Below are 20,397 nucleotides of genomic sequence, written 5' to 3' on the forward strand. Positions count from 1 at the left end.
GCCCTTTCTGGTCTGTGGTCTGTCAACTCGGTGGTACACCATATCTTTAGTGAAAAAATACTAGCCTTTTACCATTGGTTCCTCTTCCAGCACTTTATTGAATCACAGAATGGTTTGGGTTGGAAGGGACCTTAAAGATCATCTAGTTCCAACCTCCCTGCCATGCCACACGTAAAACAATTTTAACAAGTTTCCATGTGCCAGGATGTTTCTCCTCTTGAAGGACGGTAGCTCTTGATTACAAGTTCCTTACTAATCATTGTTGATGGTTTGAAGAACAGACTGACCCATCTGATGCATCCAACTTGTCCTCGTATTTGACAAGAAACATTTGTATAGACAATAAGACGTACTATGCGTCCTTGGGTGCCATGAGAAGCATTTGATGGGGCCTGCAATGTGCAATGAGAGACAGTTTTTCAGCCTCTGATTCCCAGTAAACAATACATTCTTTCCCATGGGTACCAAGCACATATAATTTAAGCAACTCTGAACAAGGCCTTTTGTTCAGGGTAACACTATCCCTACACCCCCTGATAGAGTCCCTCCCCATCTTTCCTGTAGCCCCCTTTAGGTACTGGAAGGCTGCTATAAGGTCTCCCCAGAGCCTTCTCTTCTCCAGGCTGAACAAGCCCAACTCTCTCAGCCTGTCCTCACAGGGGAGGTGCTCCAGCCCCCTGATCATCTTTGCGGCCTCCTCTGGACATGCTCAAGCAGGCCCATGTCCTTCTTATGTTGGAGGCCCCAGAGCTGGACACAGCACTGCAGGTGGGGTCTCAAAAGACCAGAGTAGAGGGGGAGAATCCCCTCCCTCTGCCTGCTGGCCACAATTCTCTTGATGCAGGCCAGGATAGGGTTGGCTTTCTGGGCTGCGAGCACACATTGCTGGCTCATGCTCAGTTTTCCATCCACCAATACCCCCAAATCCTTCTCAGGGCAGCTCTCAATCTCTTCATCCCTCGGCCTGTAGCGATTCTGGGGATTGCCGCGACCCACGTGCAGGACCTTGCACTTGGCCTTGCTGAACTTCATGAGTTTTTCACGGGCCCACCTCTCCAGCCTGTCCAGGTCCCTCTGGATGGCACATCCCTTCCCTCCAGCGCGTGGACCGCACCGCACAGCTTGGTGTCATCGGTGAACTTGCTTGAGGGTGCGCTCTGAACCTTGTTGTGAATACCTAGCCCCTGTTTTTACTCTAGCTAGAAAAATTTCTTGCTCAGAAGCGACCGCACACCCCGTACCGCAGCGCGACTCCCGCCGCGGAGGGGCGGAGACAAGCGGCTCCCTGCGCCGCGGCTGGCGGGCCGCGCTCCCAGCGTGCTCCGCGGCCACGGGCGCCTCCAACGCCGCGCCGGCCAGTCTCGGGGCGGGCGGCTGCGCTTCACCTCAGGGGGCGAAGGGGGCGGCTGGCGGCGGCCGCGCTTCAGGTGGGCGCGGAGGGCGGCGGGGCGGGCTGGGCACCGGGAGCGGCGGCGGCCGCCGGCTTCCCATCTCCGCGGGGTGCCGAACGGCAACGCCCTCACCCCGCCGAGGCGGGAAGCCGCCCGCCCCCGCCCCCGCCCGGGCCGGGTAGTCGCGGGCTTCTCTTCATGGCTCCGGGCTGCAGGCCGCGGGGTTGGGGCTTCGGGGGTTCGTTGGTGAGGGCACCCCGGGGTGTTCACAGTGCAGTGGGTTTTACTGAGAAGGAGCTGAAAGCGGGAGAAGACGGTCGTAGCAGTCTGACAGGAGCCAGCGTCAGATTCCTGTTGTATTGATATAGGTACCCGTACGTCTTGTCAGATCTTAAGATAAGAAACCCTAATGCGGTACTTTACCTAAGCCAGGCATGTCACATGTGAGGCTCCCTGACACTCTTGGCTCCGCTTTTGCAGTAAAGATGAGAGTACATTTTTATTTCTTAATGACCGAGGAGATGGATGATGAGGGGCTTTGGTGCTGGTTGTTGAGACAAAGCATACCCTTTCCTCCAGAAATAAAAATTGTTGCTGATCTCTGTAATTTTACATGTCTGTCTGTCACAAGCCTGTCTTCCCTTCGTCCCTGTCTTTAGTTGCACATACCGGTTGTATTTTAATCTTAAATTGTATTAGCTGTTTACGGTCCGAATGCTGTTGTAGTTAATGAGGGTAGTACATAAACTGCTCATGCCTTTTTTTGGTTTTGGGGTTTTTTTTGTCTAGCATGACAAATTATTTTCTTCCATGGGATAGTACTGTGGTCTGTTTCTAGTTACTAAATACTTCTAGGATATTCTTTCAACTCTTTCAGGTACATCTCAGTTCCAAAGTACTCATTAAGGAGAAGATCTGCATTTTAGTGTCTTGCTACCTCTTTTGAAACACTTTAATTTATAGTCCCTGAAATAAGCAATTTAATTAAATCCTGATTTTATGAGGGTTTTGTTTGTTTCTTTGTTTTTCTTGATTTTCTTGTGGGCTTAGTTCAATTTGTTCCTCAGTATCTTGGTAAAATCCTACCAATTTCTTGTGTGCTTTCGTCATCTTTCCTCTTCATCCTCCTTCCAACCCCAATAATGCATTATAATTATCCGGCCAAAAAATATGTTCATTATCAGTGCTTCACAGTTTGTTTAGGCTCTGATCTGCTTTTCCATGATATAGTACATTAAAGGTATGAGCTTGTATCTTAAATGGTAATTATACTTTATGGAGTTTTTCATATAAATTAACATCTGAAATGAAATAGTGGCTTTTTACGAGATTGTAGAATTATAAGGGACTACTGTGGTCTTTTTGACTTCTTGCATGAAGTGTGTAATTCTACTAATTTTATGCCCTAAATTCTTATAGGTATTCATGTACCCGATAACTTCTTGCAAAAGTAGGGCAAAAATTTTGGAGAGCAATATTTTCAAATGATAATTTTAGCCGTTGTATTTTTGTTTCACTCTTACACCATGAGTTGAAAGGTCACCTGTTTCCCCCAGTAAATATTTACACCTTTGATCTAAATACCTTCTTGTGTCAGTAATTTACAATGTTAACTGCGTATGTTAAAATTATTTTTACAATTTGCTTAAATGGAATTAAATATATCAACAAAACTGCATTTTGTGGGTATAGATGGAGATTATGCAATGCTTTCTCTCATATAAAAATGTCATGACAAATCACAACTCTAAGCAGTGTTACTCTATCAGCTGTTATGTGCATGTGTTCTATGTAAACCCAACCTAAATCTTTCCTTCAGTGTGTGAACTGGACCGACCACCCATAGGTTTCTAAGAATTCTTGTGTAATACATCTATTTCCCAATGTTCTCTTTTAACAAGAATGTAAGCTCCACAACTATGCTTTCTGAGATTTATAGGATAGAAAAACCTATGACACTTTATTGTGATATTTTGTAAGCAATCTGAAAATCATTATTTTTCAGACAAAAAGTACAGTTTCTAGTTTTATATTACAAATTGTAATTTTGGAGATGATTTTGTCTGAACAGAGTTTTGCTTTTTCTAGTCTGATTTCACTCTTGATCTGCAGAATATTTATACTTAGGCCGTTGTACTTAGGAGTGTGATGATTTTTACACAGCAGTCATTTTTGTCTATAAAAGATGGCAGAGACAGACTGGTTACAAAGAACAGTTACACCATGAACTTGGCTCTTGACTAAGGGCAATCTGAAGCCACATTTTTGCTTCCTGCTCTTCATTCTGGCTCAAAGACAACCATTCACATATTGTCTTTGTTTTCCTGTTGGCATTGTTACCTTTATTTCATGATACATAATTGCCAAATCATAGTCATTTTGGATCTTTTCTAAGTCTGTAGAGATGCTTTCCCTTGTGTACTTTATGCACATGTTGGTAATACCTGTACCAAAGCAGTGTAAGCCTACCACAGAACTGGCACAGACCTCTGTTGCTATTTGAGTTCATAGGTCTCTGTTTATTTATTCCAAGGTCAATAACTGATGGGATGAAATTAAAAAATGGGATGAAAAAAAAAAAAAAAGGAATCCCTGAATGTGACTCATAAATGTTTCGTTAGGTGGGGATCTTTCATGCACACAGTTACAAGGAAAAGTCTGTTAAAGTAGTTCTCTGCATATTTTGAAATGCAGTTACTTAAAACAGAAGGCCTTTTCTGACTTTAAGACACTGGGGGTTATTATTATCTTTTAATTATTATCTTTTTCCATCTTTATTTGTGCCCTCTTGTTTTATGGTCTTTTTTTCCTGCTTTCTTTAACAGAGCTTCTAAAGCCCTACCTAAAGTTGCTTTTAGCATTTGTTCAGGAATTCATTAAAAAGATGTTGCTTCTTTCTGTATTTTTGACTACTGTTCAGTTTTCATGTATGTTTTGTAAAGAGTTTGAAGAGCTTTGTGTAGTATCAGTGCTTATGCTGCCTGGTTCTGTTTATTTAGGATGGAACAAGTGGTGTTTGGTCTTTCCTGCACTGGACTGGGTTCAGCAAGCAGAGAGGCTCAACACTAAGGGATAGACCACATTTCCTACTGGAACAAGGCAACTGCAATGGAAAAAATGTGTTCTTGTAGTCCCAGGGTAAGTTTCATTCTGAATACTGGTGTGCTTTTTAAAGGTAAGTTGCTAGCTACATCAGCTCTTCACAGATTGGATTCTTATACAGATTTTATGGCTATATAGGAAAAACATCCGTGTGATCACCATTTGTTTCTTAAAATGGAATTTATTCAGGAATGTACTGTATATTGTAAAGTCACCCACCAGAAAATGTCAGTTCCAGTGTTTCAAGAAACACTTTTTGTCTACATGTTCATTCAGAAGAGACAGTCATGGTTAACAGATGCTGAACTTGACACACTTTTTTCATCTGTGTGCAAAGTCCATGTATTATTCATGCTCTCTTCTCTTTTTTTTTTTAACATCTTCCAAATAAATGATTCAGTGGGCTTTTTTTCTATAAAGATCAATGCCAGTAGTCATGTCTTGTGGATAGTTCTACAATGAACAGGCATGTAAATCATCTGGAAGAAACATCTTATATTTTCTGGGGCTTATAATCAAAAACGTGTTTAAAATCATAAACTATTATATGTCAACATTGTTAGAGGTATTCATTTTTAAAGGAAGTCTAATACACTCATAAAAAGCCTATTTAGAATAAAAGATTACCAAGATTTAATGTGTTGTACAGAAATAGCAACCTCTTGGAAGAATCCATTTTTAGATAGGATGAAGGCTTTGAAACTGCGGTCAGTCTCCATGGCTCCCCAAAAAGACAGAAGAGTGTAACAGTTGGGACTGTTAGAATTTATGCTGTCCTTCAAAGACTGCTTTTCAGTGCGTTTAATGTATCGAAGCTAGGGAGTACATCATTTATATGAGGATTTTTATTTCAAAAGTGTTCTTTTTAATGATATCACAGAAATGAGCACTCTGTCTTTATAATCCAGGATTCCTATAATCACTTCTTGGGAGTGGGGTGGAGGTGTCTCGAAGATCTTGAATTACTTTTGGAATTTTTTTTGAGGCGCCAACCAGTTGTTGAAGGACAATAATTATTCCCAAGGAATCACCTTGTATGAGAGGGTTTCATAACAATTACAGAACATAAATAGTTTTTAAGGACTTCTGAGTGATTATTAATGCTAATAGCAGTGCCTTTATTTTCAAATTACAACTGTCAATTTTTGAAAAGTAAAATGACTGAGAATAGTAATTTTCTTTTTTTCTGCCAAAAGAGCTGTTATGAAGGTAGTGTGGTGGACAATAGACAAGTCCTAAAAGTAGCAGTAGAGTTTTCTGCTGGAGCACATACTGAGGAAAAGCATATGTAGTTTCGCTCTGTAAGAAGTTTTGATTATGTCTGCTTGACTGAATGGCTATTGTCTTTCTGTTTATGATAAGCGTACAGATATTTTAGTGGTTCTGGTTTTCTTAATGGTTATTCTACATGCCAGTTTCCAAGCTAAACAAGGAGTTGGTCAGAGAGGGGCACCAGGGTGATAATACATATGTTCGCAAAGTACGTAAATGGAAATAGTGTTTTGGATTACAGATTAGAAACTTGGTTTTAACAGTTGTGGCATAGAGAGATTTGAGATTTTTGAGCCTCAGTCCTAAGAATCCTCCAAATTGAATCTTTTTTTTGTTGTTACAGTGTAAAGGATTTAATTTTATGAATATCATGTATCTAATACCAGGAGGAATCTTGAGACATATTTAATGTATTATCATAGACATGTTTCAAATTATTTTGTAAAATTTAAGATTTCAGAAAGTGGAGTTAGAGCTTTTCATGTTACAGAGGTGCTTGTCCTAATTAAAACAGGGCAAGTGTTTTAATTCAGAGCTGTAGTGTTCAAGTCAACAAATTAACTGAAATTAAAAATACCCTAGGACTATTAAGTGCAACCATTGAATTTGCATTTTTTAGGCTCTGTTCTAGCTGTAATAGCAAATTCTTTGTGCTAATGGATTTTTTCCTTTAATAATTTTCTTTTTGTTCTCTGACATTTACAGAGCAACTGATGATACAAAGGACAATGTACAGTGTATATCCTGATGACATTTTGTGTACTTTGACATGGTTTTTACCATGGCATCTGAGACTGAAAAGGCCCATGCTCTTCTCCAGACTTTCAGCACAGCTTCGGTTATTTCTAGTCTAGGTTTGGGAATATTCTGCTTTGTAGCAGACAGAATTCTGCAGTTTTCCTTCATTCAGCAAAATGACTGGCTCAGAGCCTTGTCTGATAATGCAGTGCATGGTATACTAGGAATGTGGTCCTGGGCAATAGTGATTGGACTCAGGAAAAAAAGTGACTTCACTGAAGTCACTCTGGCTGGCTTCCTCGCTTCTGTCATTGATGTGGACCACTTCTTTCTTGCTGGTTCTTTGTCATTAAAGGTAAGTCAAAAGATCAATGATTGTTTATTTTCTTTCTTCATCACTGTTTATTTTATTGTTCTTCTACCATATCCTAAACAAAAAGTTCCAATGATACTTTAATTAGATACATTTTTAATAGATATATAGGAAATATATTTGCATGGACTTGTTATTCTTTTAAAAGCCCTAAAATTATTTTACATCTACTGTTAAGTTCTGCTCCTTACAAGGCTCTGAAAAAAGAATTCTGAAAGCCTGATAGGTACCTGATAACCTATGTGTATCACATAGCTGCTTTGTTATACAGGTTAAACAGTTAAGTGCTGCCATGCACACTTTGTGTATAAAGTGGATTATTCCATTTCTGTTTACAATAAGGGGTAGAAATAGCTGGAAGGTAAATAATCCATCTGCTGTTTGATTTCATTCAGTCAGTACATTTGGTTTTAGCCAGCCCTAAATATTTCTCCAACAAACAAGCTATATATGAGCTGTCAGCTTTAAAAAGGCAGTCTGAATATACCCTTAAATATAGTTTGTTGTAAAAATAAATAAATAAAGCAAATGTCAAACTTGTTAATGAAAGTAAAAAGATGAATTGACTCCTGTTAAGGCATATGTGTGATCATCATCCATTTGCAGAATTGCTTGTTAGGACAGAGTTTCTCAATAGGGTTAGTACTGCCAGGTTATGGCATTCTTTTTCAGTGGTTCTCCAGTTCTTTAGATGTGTCCTGTTCCCTCTTCTCTATTCACACACATGCATATATCTGTGTCTTCTTGCCTGCTCCAAACATACATATGCAGCTTTGGCTGACCATAACAGTCTCTTCTGTATACTCTCCAAAACATTTGCACCTTCTGTAAGCTCCAGCTGTGCCAGCTGCAGCCACAGTTTCTTAAAACTGCCCTCCAGATCTCATACCTCAGGCAGACAGACACTCCTCAGCCCCAGCGAGCTCCTGGTCCCTGTAGCTAGAGCCCTGCCACCCTGCTTGTTATCAGGAATTTGCTCTGCTCAGCAACACAAGTCCTCACAGTTTGATTGTATTGGTGTTTCTAGCATACATATACATACATGCTACTTACTCTCCCCTCCCCAAAAATGTACACCCCCACCTACAGATAGACCTGCACAGAAGAAGGGGAAGATACTGATCTTTATCCACTCAACCAGAGCATAACTTAGTTGTTTGACCATCTTGCCACCTTTCTCCTCCTCCAGTTTGCTCATAGTAGTGCTACACTCTTCATATGAATGACAGAGGAAATCGCTTCTAGGAAGCAGAGGAAGGAAAGAGGAGGAGGGAAAGCTGCTGTTCTTTGTATTTGTAATCCTTTAATTAAAGAACAATAATGCAAAATGGTTTACCAATTTTTTTAAAATATGTTGGAAGCAGCTATATGCAAGAAGCATTATTGCTTATGGTTGAGATGTAAAAATCAGACTTCCAATGGGAAAATAGTTTTTGTTTATGTACAACATCGCTATCTGTTGTCGAGAAAAGATGTTTTCCTATTTGTGCGTTTGGTCAGTTTCCCCCTTATATTTGTTTTCAACAAAGAGAACACTTTCACAGAATCACAGAGTGGTTGTAGTTGGAAGGGTCTTCTTCTGGAGGTCATCTTCTCAACCCTGCCACTGCTGAAGCAGGCTACCTGCAGCTGGTTGCTCGGAACCATGTCCAGACAACTTTAGAATATCTTCATGGATGTAGACTCCACAACTGCTCTGGGCAACCTGTTTCCATGTGGAGCCACCATCACAGTGAAAATATGTTTCCTTACATTCAGGAGGAATCTCCTGTGTTTTAGTCTGTGCCCGTTGCCTCTTGTCCTGTCAGTGGGCACCACTGGAAAGAGCCTGGCTCTGTTCTCTTTACACCCTCCCTTCAGATATTGGTGCACCTTGATGACATCTCCCCTGAGCCTTCTCTTCTCCAGGCTGCACAGTTGCAGCTGTCATCCTTTCCCCATATGCAAGATGCTCCAGTCCCTTCGTGGTCTTAGTGGCCCTTCTCTGGACTTATCTCCAGTAGCTCCATGTCTCTGTCATAGTGGGGAGCCCAGAATCAGCACTCCAGAGACGGCCTTACCAGTGCTGAGGCAAAAGGGAAGAATCATGTCCCTTGACTTGCTGGCAACACTTGCTGGAACGGTGTTGCTCCTCCCTGGGTAGTCCCTAGTTCTCCCCTTTTCTGTACTTTTTGCATATGGAAATACTGTAAAATTACATAATTATATAAAGAAGAGGAAAGTTAGTTGGTTGATTAATGAGTCCTGTAGTATTAACATTTTGGTGTAGCATTTAAATCTGTAATTATTCTCATATATATTTTCTTATTTTATAATCAGTAAATGCAAGTAATGAATGAATGGCTAGTTATTAGAAAGTATTGTTAAAATTTTATTGCTACTTTTTCTTGCATTTGAGATTTATACCAGTATTTTTTCTTAATTATGACCACTAGATGACACTCTTCACCAATGTCTGTGTAGAAAGTTGAGTATTGTATTGTATCAGGATTGGGAGGTGACCTGTCTTTACTGCCTTCAGTGAGGCAAGGGTAAATAAGCTTACACTTTCCATGATGGAGAATGTTTGCATAGCCTATCCCTGGTATCCCAAACAAAGTAAATTTTTGCAATTTCATGACTTAATTTGTTCCTATGTTGTTTCAGTTCCCAAGCAGCTAGCAACTGTTTTTCTAATATCCACCCAAAGTATTGCTGTTGACACTTAGATCTTGTTTTCTTATTCTTTGAGGCCTCTCTGCAAAAGACAGCTGATTGCTGTGCTCTCCCCAAAACTGTTCTCCAAATCAGAAGTACAAGATCTTGCAGGTAGAAGAATAGCCCTTTAGTAGCCAAACTTACTTAGCTGAGGTAAGGAGAAGGCAAGATACCCAAAGGCTTTTCCATAGTAATTTGACTACAAACTCCTCCCCCTTCCATACTTTAACTGGGCTAATAAAGAATGTTTATCTGTAAACCATATCCTCTGTAGGTCTCTTGACCCTTAAAGCAGTAACAGCATTACTCTTAACAACTTGCAAAACCATTATGCGCTGCAAAAATTTTCTTCTTGATTAAGTAACTTGCAAAAAAAATGTGAAGGGCCTGGATTTATGTTTTCTAAATCTCTTACTATTTTTCTCATCTCCTCTGGATTACCTTTTGCCTAAATTATCTTTAAAGGTCCTGTTGTTACCTGAAGTAAAGCCTCTTGAAACCAGTATTAGCTTAGAGAGGAGATGCTGCTTTATTCTGAGCAGGATGTTAGGTAGAAAGGATCCATAAATCAAGCGTCCTAAACAAAAGAATTTCAAAATATTGATACACTCCAAACTACATGATTATGTATTTACTATGGTGATTATTGGTTAATTACTTATCACTTTGATCCTTCATTGGTTACTAATATACTCCCTCCATTTTAAAGTTACAGTGGGTTTTTAATTTTCTGCACAAGCTCAAAAGATGAGGATCTTTATTTAGACAGGGGTCTTTGAAGCAGTAAGTGTTATTTTTAATATTATAATGAGGATAGTTCTTCCAAAGGACACTCTAATCTCTAATTAAACTAATTTACATAAAACAATTTTAACAAGCTTCAATGTTCCGGGATGTTTCTGTTCTTCAAGAATGGTAGCTCCTGATTAGAAGTTCCTTACTAATTATTGTTGATAGTGAGAATGACAGACTGACCTAACTGATGTGTTCAATCTGTCCTTGTGTTTGATGAGAAACATTTACATGGACAATAATACATACTATGTATCCTCGAGTGCAGTGAGAAACAGTTGTGCGGCTTAGGATTCCCCAGGAAACAATACATTCTTTCCCGTGGATAGCAAGCACATAAAATTTAAACTACTCTGAACAAGGCCTGTTGTTCAGGGTAACACTGTTCCAAACTGTTTATAGTATTTTAGGTGAGACTTCACTTGAGCCAAATAGCATAGATTAATTCCTTTTAATGTCACATGTATGCAACACTTCTGTCTCTTTAAAAAGAAAGAAAATCTGTTACAGGTTTTATGTCTCTTGCAAGCCATTGGAGTCTTTTTAGTTTGTAATATAATCTAATCCCCATAAATTTTTCTGTTGTGTTGTTGCCTGGCTAGCTAGACCTGATCATAATACAGGATTTTTCTTTGCTCAGCTTAATATGATGTGCCTTTCAGTTTCATATTGTAATTTCAGGCTGTGGCCTATGTAATTTATTACTTTGTGGGATACTTTTTTACTACCTATTTGTTAGTTCCCGTCTCATTCTTCCTCTTCAGGTTGCAGGATTGAGACTAACCAATTTAAGAGACTACAATGTTTACTGCTTATGCAACACATTACTAAGTAACTAATAAATTAAGAAATCTAATTAACTAACCACACCACTCTTACTAATTTGTAACAATAGTATTTGTCACATTACCCAATTATCTATAAAGCTTTTCATCATCACTCCTAAATCTGATGACGGGTTACTTTTTTGAAATAACCATTCTATGCAGCACAAGGCAGTATTGCCTTCTACCTCCAGTTGCTTCCTTCACACTACTCCTGTTCTTGCTGACACAGCTTGCTGCTTGGATTATTTGGCTATTGGGCTGTTTTTCATGGTGTCATCATTATTTTTCTGGAGTATTCAGGGTAAATAGTCACCTGTGGTATTTATATGTTTACTCTGATAAATACTTGTGTACCAAGTAGCATGTGATCTGCCCTTTTGCCCACATTATTTTTGCAACAAGTATAAAGTCTACAAAGACTTTGCTACTTAGAATGTGTAGTTCTTTGTATTCCATGTAGTTCCTACTGCATATTATATGCACACAAGAATCTGTGTTTGAAGAATCTGTCTCATTGACTAGCTCTGCAGGTGAAAGTTACTGCAGCCTGCCATCATGCTCAGCATTGCTGATAAACAAGAACAGCATGATGGGCTGCTCCCAGTGTCCCCCAGGATTGTAGCCAAAACACTCCTGTGGGAGAATAGACATGCAGAAATTGCTAGCTTGCTACCTAAGACTCACCAGCTTCTAAAAGTGTAGAGAATACAGTCAGTGGCAAACCAGATTGTACTGGCAAATATACATAACACATAACACAGCTAGTTAATGTGCCACTGCTGACCAACCTGGGCACACAGGAGCATTTCTGGAATTGGAGAGTAAGATTTGCACGCACACAATTAATTTAACATTGATTTTATAGATCAGCCTCAAAACTGAAAGGACTTCAGCCTTGTGAAACATCACAGAATATAAGTGAGAGAGCCCATGTTGTTACATAAATTCCATGGTGTCACTGAGCATTAAAGCAAAGAGTTTGTTTGGGTTCTCCTGCATGCAATTGTTGTCTCCTGTCTCCAGCTGCTCATTGTAGTGTGTGAGAGGGGCTGGAGGAGCAGGAACTTCAAGAAGATCTTGCACCTAATTGAAGACGTAGGCAAATGGAAAGGTAATTTGTGTTTTGAATAAATTCTGTTTGCAACTGCAGCCTGATCTCTCTCATGGTCGATGTACCCTTAAATCTACCCAAACCGTGATTTTTTTTTTTTTTTTTTTTCAGGAGGTTTAAGACAGAAAAGGCTTGTACTGTGGTTTTTGGGTTTTTTTGGTTTTTGTGTGTTTTTTTAAAATCTGGTGATTTCTAAAGGTGAACAAATTTGCCTGTTAGGAGAAACAGTATAACAGCTTATATTGCCAATAGAACTATGTGTCTGTTTCTTGGGTTTGGCAACTCAAGGATATAAATGTTACAGAATGTAAAAGAGAAAGCAGACTGTTCTTCTCTTAGAACTTGGGTAACAGCAGAAGCCCAATGAATGTACTGACAATTACAAAATAGGACTTTCTTTGCTAATATTGAGCACTCAGGTTTGCTGTATGAACAACCCTGCCATCTAAAATTTGTATGAAAAAAAAAATAAGCATCAGCTCCCCAAAACTGGATAAAGATTAGCACTAATACTGATAAATTGCATATGTAATTAACATTCAGATTCTCCTTACTCACTGTGTTGATGTTGGCAGCTAACCTCCATAGAGCAGAGGGAAAAGAGTCGTTTAGACTTTGCCACTAATTTTTTTCAAAGTGCAGAAACAGTGACCAGTTGATATCTGCCAAAAGTATCACCATCCAGGGTGGTTTTTCAAAATTAGGCTAGTATGGACTTTTTAGGCCTGACAGTTACAAAAATCTGACTATCTTTGTAGGGTAGGTGATAAACAATTTCACCATCACAAGATTTTTCTACTTTAATCTGTGAACAATCTTCTTATATGAAACAGAAATGAAGTTGTGGAAGATACAGCCTTTGCACCAGCTTTAAGGAGTTGAGTCCATACCATTACTGTTAAAAGTTGTTGAGACAGTTTGTGAGCTTTTTAATCCCATCACCTGATCAAAAGTGTCATGGACAAGCATGTGGTGGGAAGCTAATAGAGCAAAGCTTTCTGCAAGCCTTTTAACGTTGACTTTGGTTTAGAGCACAGACTGTTATATTCCAAGGTAGTCCATAAGTTTCCATCTCTCTATTTCTTAGCTAAGGCTACATCAAAGTCTTCTTACAGAGAAGACAGGGTTCCAAGCAGTTGCCAAAAATATCCATGAAAAGTTGATGAAGCTATTCCAGAGTCTCGCTGTCAGGTATTGTAGCTGTTGAATCCTGTAGCAGTTAACACAACTGAAGCATTAATGGGTTACTGGCTAGTGTCTTGTAGCATGCTTTGTTTGCTTCCTGCAGTAGATGCAGTGAGGGATGTGCAACGTAAAAATGAGATGCACTGTCATGTGCAAAGAGTACAAGAGTATGAGTAAGTCTCTGGTGCCTGTTACAGTCTTTCCAAATGTTTACCAGTATCTGAATTGAACCAATTAATATTACATCAGCACTGGTATAGATCTTTTAGTAATGTGTTACTGTTTCTTCTGTGCTTACAGAAACAAGAGTCTACTTATTTGTTGCTTAGAAATCCAAAATGTTATTTTTTTTACTATCTTTGAATTTGTGAAGATAGATAATTCTAGCTGTTGCTAGCAAGTACATCTGTAATATTTCCTCAAGTATGTGTAGCAAATTGATAACTATCGCTTCTTAAAATGGCTAAATTTAATCTTGCTAGGCATTCACCTTAACTAAAACCAAATATCAGGCTTTCAACTGAGTTAACATTAAACAAGTTGTTGATATGAAAACTCCAGTCACAGATGATTCAGATGCTGACTTCTGAATTTGTCTTCTGCCTGTCCATAAAGAATACTCTGTCAAGGCAATCAAAGTATGTGCAACTTAGATCTTATTTTTGTTGTATTCGAGATTACTGTTCTGGTTTAGATATTGTCCAATGAAAACAACTTCATGGATGCTAACTGTAGTATATTACAGGATGTATTTTTGAAAATAAATGCCATTAAGGCATATTAAATATTTCAAGTGTATTGTATGGTTGTTTTCCTTCTAATTATCTCAAAATTAAATACATATAATCAGTGCAGCAGACTATACAGGTTCCTGCATACCACATGACTATATGACAAATAGCATACCTCATCGCCCTCCCTCCCTGTTTTGCCATTGGTAATTCTTAGTAGGATGCATGATTCATATCATACGATAGAGAGACAGCACCACACACAGCTCTTGTACATTTAGATAGTCATATTGTTGATTTTGATCAACTACAGTGGAAAGGAACAGTATGCTTTTCTTTGCACTTCCACTTAGCCACTTGATAATACACCTGTAAATATCCACAAAAAATTCCTTTTCTTGTCACGATTGTAGCCATTGCCAATTATATTTTTCTCTTCTGCAGGCTGCTCTGACTCTTCCACAGAGACCACTTCTTCATTGTTCTACTGTGATTCCTGTTGTGGCTCTGACATTAAAGTTTATTATGCACCTTTTCAGGCTTAAGGATTCATGGTGCTTTCTTCCCTGGATGTTGTTCATATCCTGGACTTCTCATCATGTCCGTGACGGGATTCGTCATGGCCTCTGGATCTGCCCATTTGGAAAAACTCCTCCTTTGCCATATTGGCTGTATGTGGCAATTACAGCATCTTTACCTCATCTGTGTTCATTTATTATGTATTTAACAGGCACTAGAGAATTAATGTCTATAAAACATGGAATCCGCATTGATGTATAAGAATGATGGCTCTTAAAGGTTGTTTGTATTAGCACTTGAAATAAGCTGTCAGTTTATCACAGAAGTGGTTTCCTTATGTTTCCTATGACTTCCGAGTTAGGCATTTTAAGCCTGTGGAGCCAGTTACAGCTCCTGTGTCAATTACTTGTGGTCATAGAAACCTATTTAATGAATGGTAATAATTTTGTATCTATACATTCCCCTTGTAAATATGTGGTCTTCCATTATAGTTCATGCACAGCTACCTGACTTATAAAATACTTAGTCTCTGTAGTAATTACATTACATTTTACTGTCATGGTGCCATTCATCTGATCACCATTCACTTTGGATTTGTATTCTGCCTTTAGGCAATACATTTCATCTAGATAGCATTTGTATAGCATTTTAAAAATGTAAAGTACTATATAAATGCTAAGTATTAGTGAGAATTTAGGAGTGTATGGCACTTCTAAAAAACATCAGTTAGCCTTTTGAATTTATTTGTTTTCCTGCTGGACTCGTTTATTCAACTGTTTTAAAAGAAATGCTGTCACAATGTGCAACTGTGTATCTGCACCTCTTTGAGCACTGCTATCCTGTAGTGTTTCTACTAAATTCTATTCCTCTGTAGTTGCTTGGTAGTCAATTTGCAGATAATTAGTAACTATTATTTGTGCTTAGAAAGAAGACAGTTTGGTTACAGTATTATGTGTGTTGGCCAAGTTGTTTAATTTTAAAAATATATTAATTAGGAATATTATTTAATTTGGAACTAAGGTATTTTAGTAAATATTTAAGGATTGTGTAAAGGCAAACTTATTTATTACAGTAAAACATAAGCTTTAGGGAAGATTCAGAAAGATATAAGAAAATCAAAATTGCTCAAAATGTGACCTTACTATGGTATTTGTAACCAGCATTTTTCATTAAGTTGCAATATCATCATTATTATTGTAAAATAAAACGCATTATTATTATACTGAAATAGAAATTTCCTCATAAATAAGTTCCTTAAGGAAAAATGTTATTATGTTGCAGGTTCATAATGTAGTAATTTATACTGTGGACTGTTCAAAGTAACAGTTTCCATTTACCGAAATTTCTCAGAAAAAGTCCCCAAGTAAAAATTAACTCCTGTCTAGTTTGCAGTGTACAAGCTGAGAAATGTCTATTAATAATTGTTTTGTTAATTTTTTACTCATTGAACTCCCATTGCCTATTAAGAAGATGGAGCCTTAATTACTACATTTTGTGACGAATGGCTGACAAAAAGGATTATTTTTATGGAAGACCATATATAGGGTAGCATGTGCTGAACTTAAGTTATGAAAGAATGCAAAGATTAGGTGATATGTTCATATTACATTTATGTGAGTAAATGTGTATTAGTATAAAGTACAAAAAACCTACTGAAAATACTAACTGGGATGGCTGGCTTAATGGGTACCAGAGATCATCAATGTCTGCAAAGTACTAAAAGCTCTCTGCAAGCCCACTAAGCTCATTATGGAAAGTGTTTCACCCTTTTGCAATGTGCCTTCCCACAAAAAGAATAATAGTCTCTGCCCTATTTGTTCTTCATGTTAGAAATGTATGCTTATGGAAACTTGTCTGACAGTACATTGGGCTGTTTAGCATTTATTGTAAGATGAATAAAAGTTTTTTTTCATTGGAAAGAAGATTGGAAAAGCAGAACATTCCTTAAAGTATTATCCTCATACTGTGGATTTCTGCTTTTATATGTAAAAGTTTCCTAGAAACAACATCACAAATGTCCTGCTTTGGAGCCCTCAGAGCATGATGGTTTAGTAGGGGAGAAGCGTTGTTCATTTACTTCTAACCTGTATTTTAAACTAGGCTATGAAATGCCAATAATGAAAATTGTGCAAGAAGTGAACACTTAAATCATGTAGAAAATTTTCTGCGTTCTTGTTTCATGGTATAATATTTGTATGATTTTGTGCTTTATCCAGATTTGTTGCAAAGGGAAATGTATATAAGAACAAAGTGAACAATTACAGTTTCTTATTTTTTGATTGTAGCTGTACCATATTTGGTAACTATGTCCACCAACAGTCCTTAAGACTGGTACTGTACTGTTCTAGCTGTGTTTAAGGATCAGTTAATGGGTACATCTTCAGTAGTTTAAGAACACACATTTTCATTTTCTTTATTTCTAGCAATTTTTGTGAGGTTTTTACAATAATTTTCAGCTGTATTTCAAAATGTTATTTTTCTGGTCATGTTCTTATACCAGTTCTATGACAACAATAGGTGAACACCACTTAGAAATGTATTAAGGGAAGTAGCAAGCACTTGTGACACATAAGCTCTTTCTCTCTCCAGAGAGACATGACGGTCTCGTGCCTCCTCCTGACATTTAGGCACCTTTAGGTCAGGCCATTGCGACTTTTCAAGGTAAACTGACACGTTGCATGTAATGCTGTAATTTCTGGGTAGCCAGATTAGAGAACAAAGGAGAAGTTAAATATTTGTTTCAGCCTGTGTCACCTAGGAGATACTCATAAGGAATTGTTAGGCAATTCATTCGTAATGGGCAGGTCTATTTCACGTACATTTCAAATTCATTGATATTTCCAGCTATGCATTGATACCTGCCACGTGTAGCAAAACCATGGCAAAAATAAATAAAGATACTAAAAACATAGTTAATTTGTGCTTTACTGCATGCATTACAATGAACAGTAAATGTGAAGTACAAAAAGCATGTTAATTACACAAACTGGTTAACAAACTCAAGCTAATAATTTCGTGCACAATGTATGATACATACCACTAAAATAGTAGTTATTTCAGTGGTTCGTTTATTATGCTAATCTAAACTTTTTCCATGTATTTTCAAGTTGTAGTTACAAACTTGAAAAAAGTGTAAGGTTTTTCTGACTTACTTTTTTGTTAGAACTGTGCTGCCTTTTTTTTCCTGATTTAATGGATTGGTGTCCTAAAAAGTAGGTACTAATAATTGCCAAGTTAAAAATATTAGAATGTTTATTCTTCCCCAGTCCTCTAGAAATAAGATAAAATTTCTTCTAATTCCCTAATGGCCTTAACGGAAAGAGTGAACACATCTCCTGTCAGTTTATATTCTAGTTCAAAATGTGATCTGTATTTTCACATGACTATTGGTACCACTTTTTTCTACAGTGAAGTATATTGTATCATGTGCCTTTAATTGGTTATTGATTTGGAGTTCCCATCCGTGGAGGTGTTGAAGAGTCAGGTTGACATAGCGCTTAAGGATATGGTGTAGTTGAGAATTGTCAATGTTAGGTTAATGGTTGGACTAGGTGATCTTCAAGGTCTTTTCCAACCTAGACGATTCTGTGATAAGTGAATTGTTCGTAACTGATGCCCATGCTCCAATGAAAATGCTGGTGAGTTTGAATTAAACTGAAATAATTTTAACAGCCAGGCCATTGGTATTAGCTTATTATCAGAAAAACATTTCCTTTGCTTATGGAAATAAAGTTCCAGAAAGAGAGAGAAAAGGAAGGGGTTAAAATTCAGTGTAAAGGAAATGTTAGTACATAATTTTGAACACATGTACTTTTATTCCATCAGCTACTGTCACTATGAAGTTAAGTGATGAGATGCATTAAAAGAGTACATTTCTGTTTAATTGAGCCATTCTAAATTCTGTCAGTTATGCAAATTTATTCAGGGCAGAAGAAATTTTGTATTGTGTTACAACTGGTAATTTTGAGTCCATAAACTAGGTTTTATTTCCCTGCTACAAGCGACATTGCACTGAAGCAAAGGAAGAGCTGTCAGGTTAAAGTACCCTTTGCGTTCATTACAAAAAAACAGTAGTAATACTTTTCCTCAAAATAATAAATTGGTGCCTTCAGTTCTTAAAATTCCCCAGATTTTATGTCCTCTACATTGAATTACAGATTTGAGTGCTGCACCGTAGAACTGATTTCTGTTACTTATAACATAAACCCACTATTAAAGATAAACAGTACTTGTATTTTTAGATATATGTATATCACACACTGATTTTTTCCTTCTATGTTCATATTATAATTTTCCATTTGCTTAACCTAATTTTGTATTGAATTTTCTGGGGGTAAGGGGGAGTGTTTGTCTCAATGACTAGGAAACCCAGGTATGCTACTACTTAGCAGAAACATTTTAATGCAACGTTAAGGAAATCTTCAGAGTATTGAAAACTAGAAAAGAAATTATTCTATATTCCTTTTGATGGAATGTTAAGTAGATTTCTAGGCAGTTTGTAAAAGCAGATTTGTTTAACCAAAAGTAATTGACTGAAAACATTTGTATTAGTAAATATGGGTGAACAATATGTGTGAAAATGGATTTGTATACTGAAACTTTTGCAGGGGTAATTGACCAAGTCAGAACTGTTGCCGTATCCACCACAGAAACAACTTCTTTGTCTAAGGAATGTTACTAATGTCCCTGGAGCCTTCCTTATGTTGCCAAAGGAAAGATAATCTTACTTTGATCTTAGTCGATTTTCCGCTTAAAAATTGCATAACATTGAGTGAGGGTTCCTGGACTGGTGTGGGGTAGGTGCCTTGAACTGCTGTCCACTCCTTCACAGCAGTTTTTACAGATGAGTCAAAGAAGCTGGGAGCTCTGAGCTCTGGTACAGGAACTATGGGAAGGAAGTGAAACCAAAGATATCAAACATAACAATGGCATAAGGATTTACAAGGTTATAGTGCTGCTAGTTTCACTTTTGCATTTCAATTTAAATTGCTGGTAGTCAAACAAAAAGAACTTATTTTTATATATTACTGCCAATAATTTAGAATCAAATTTTATGATGTCTGCTCTAAAAATACAAAGTGTTTCTGGGCCAAATGAATACTGTAAGATTCAAGTAATAAGGCTTTATTAATATATTTTCAACAAAATCATTTATGTCTTTTTGTTCCTTTAACTTTATATACAGTGTAGACACAAGCACCCAGTTATTTTGTATTCTTACTGTGGAAGTATGGTTGGGGCTTGGAGAGTTTTGATGCAGACTACTCTAGCTAGCAAAAACCTTTTAGTAAGTAATTTTTTGTTTCATTAGTCCCTGGGGAGACATCTTCCTTTCTTCTAGGTGTGTTTTGTTCATGTGGAAGTTGGAGTGATTTGCCAGTATCTTTGGGGTAAATGTTCTGTATACCATGTACATCAAACATAAATAAGCAAAGCAAATGCACTTACAACTTCATACCATAAAAATGTATGCACATGATTTATTTATAAATTTTTCCCCAAAGTAAAAACAATTTAATATGCTCTGGCATCATGCATCTTGCATTTACAAGTCTATGTAAATACTGACAAAGTGGTATTTCTAGTAGTTTATACGGCTACAGAGACATCAGCAGCGTTTCATGTACTCTCCTGGTGCTTGACTCACCTCAGGTTGGAT

The 20,397-nt window shown here is 37.7% G+C and overlaps 1 protein-coding gene across 2 annotated transcripts; it reads left to right on the plus strand.

The window, feature by feature from the left end:
- The first annotated feature begins 1,233 nt into the window (after positions 1-1,233).
- On the plus strand, positions 1,234-19,885 carry TMEM267 (transmembrane protein 267). 2 transcript variants are annotated; one of them, XM_074855242.1, is made up of 4 exons: positions 1,234-1,427; positions 4,391-4,529; positions 6,471-6,858; positions 14,664-19,885. In XM_074855242.1, exons 3-4 carry the CDS (start codon positions 6,535-6,537, stop codon positions 14,997-14,999), a joined length of 660 nt encoding a protein of 219 aa, XP_074711343.1. In that variant the 5' UTR covers positions 1,234-1,427; positions 4,391-4,529; positions 6,471-6,534; the 3' UTR covers positions 15,000-19,885. The 2 variants fall into 2 exon arrangements, with proteins under 2 accessions (XP_074711343.1, XP_074711344.1); XM_074855243.1 differs by lacking the exon at positions 1,234-1,427 and adding an exon at positions 1,671-1,759.
- The last annotated feature ends 512 nt before the right edge of the window (positions 19,886-20,397 follow it).

Source organism: Strix uralensis, chromosome Z, assembly GCF_047716275.1.
Source record: "Strix uralensis isolate ZFMK-TIS-50842 chromosome Z, bStrUra1, whole genome shotgun sequence".
Lineage (NCBI taxonomy): Eukaryota > Metazoa > Chordata > Aves > Strigiformes > Strigidae > Strix > Strix uralensis.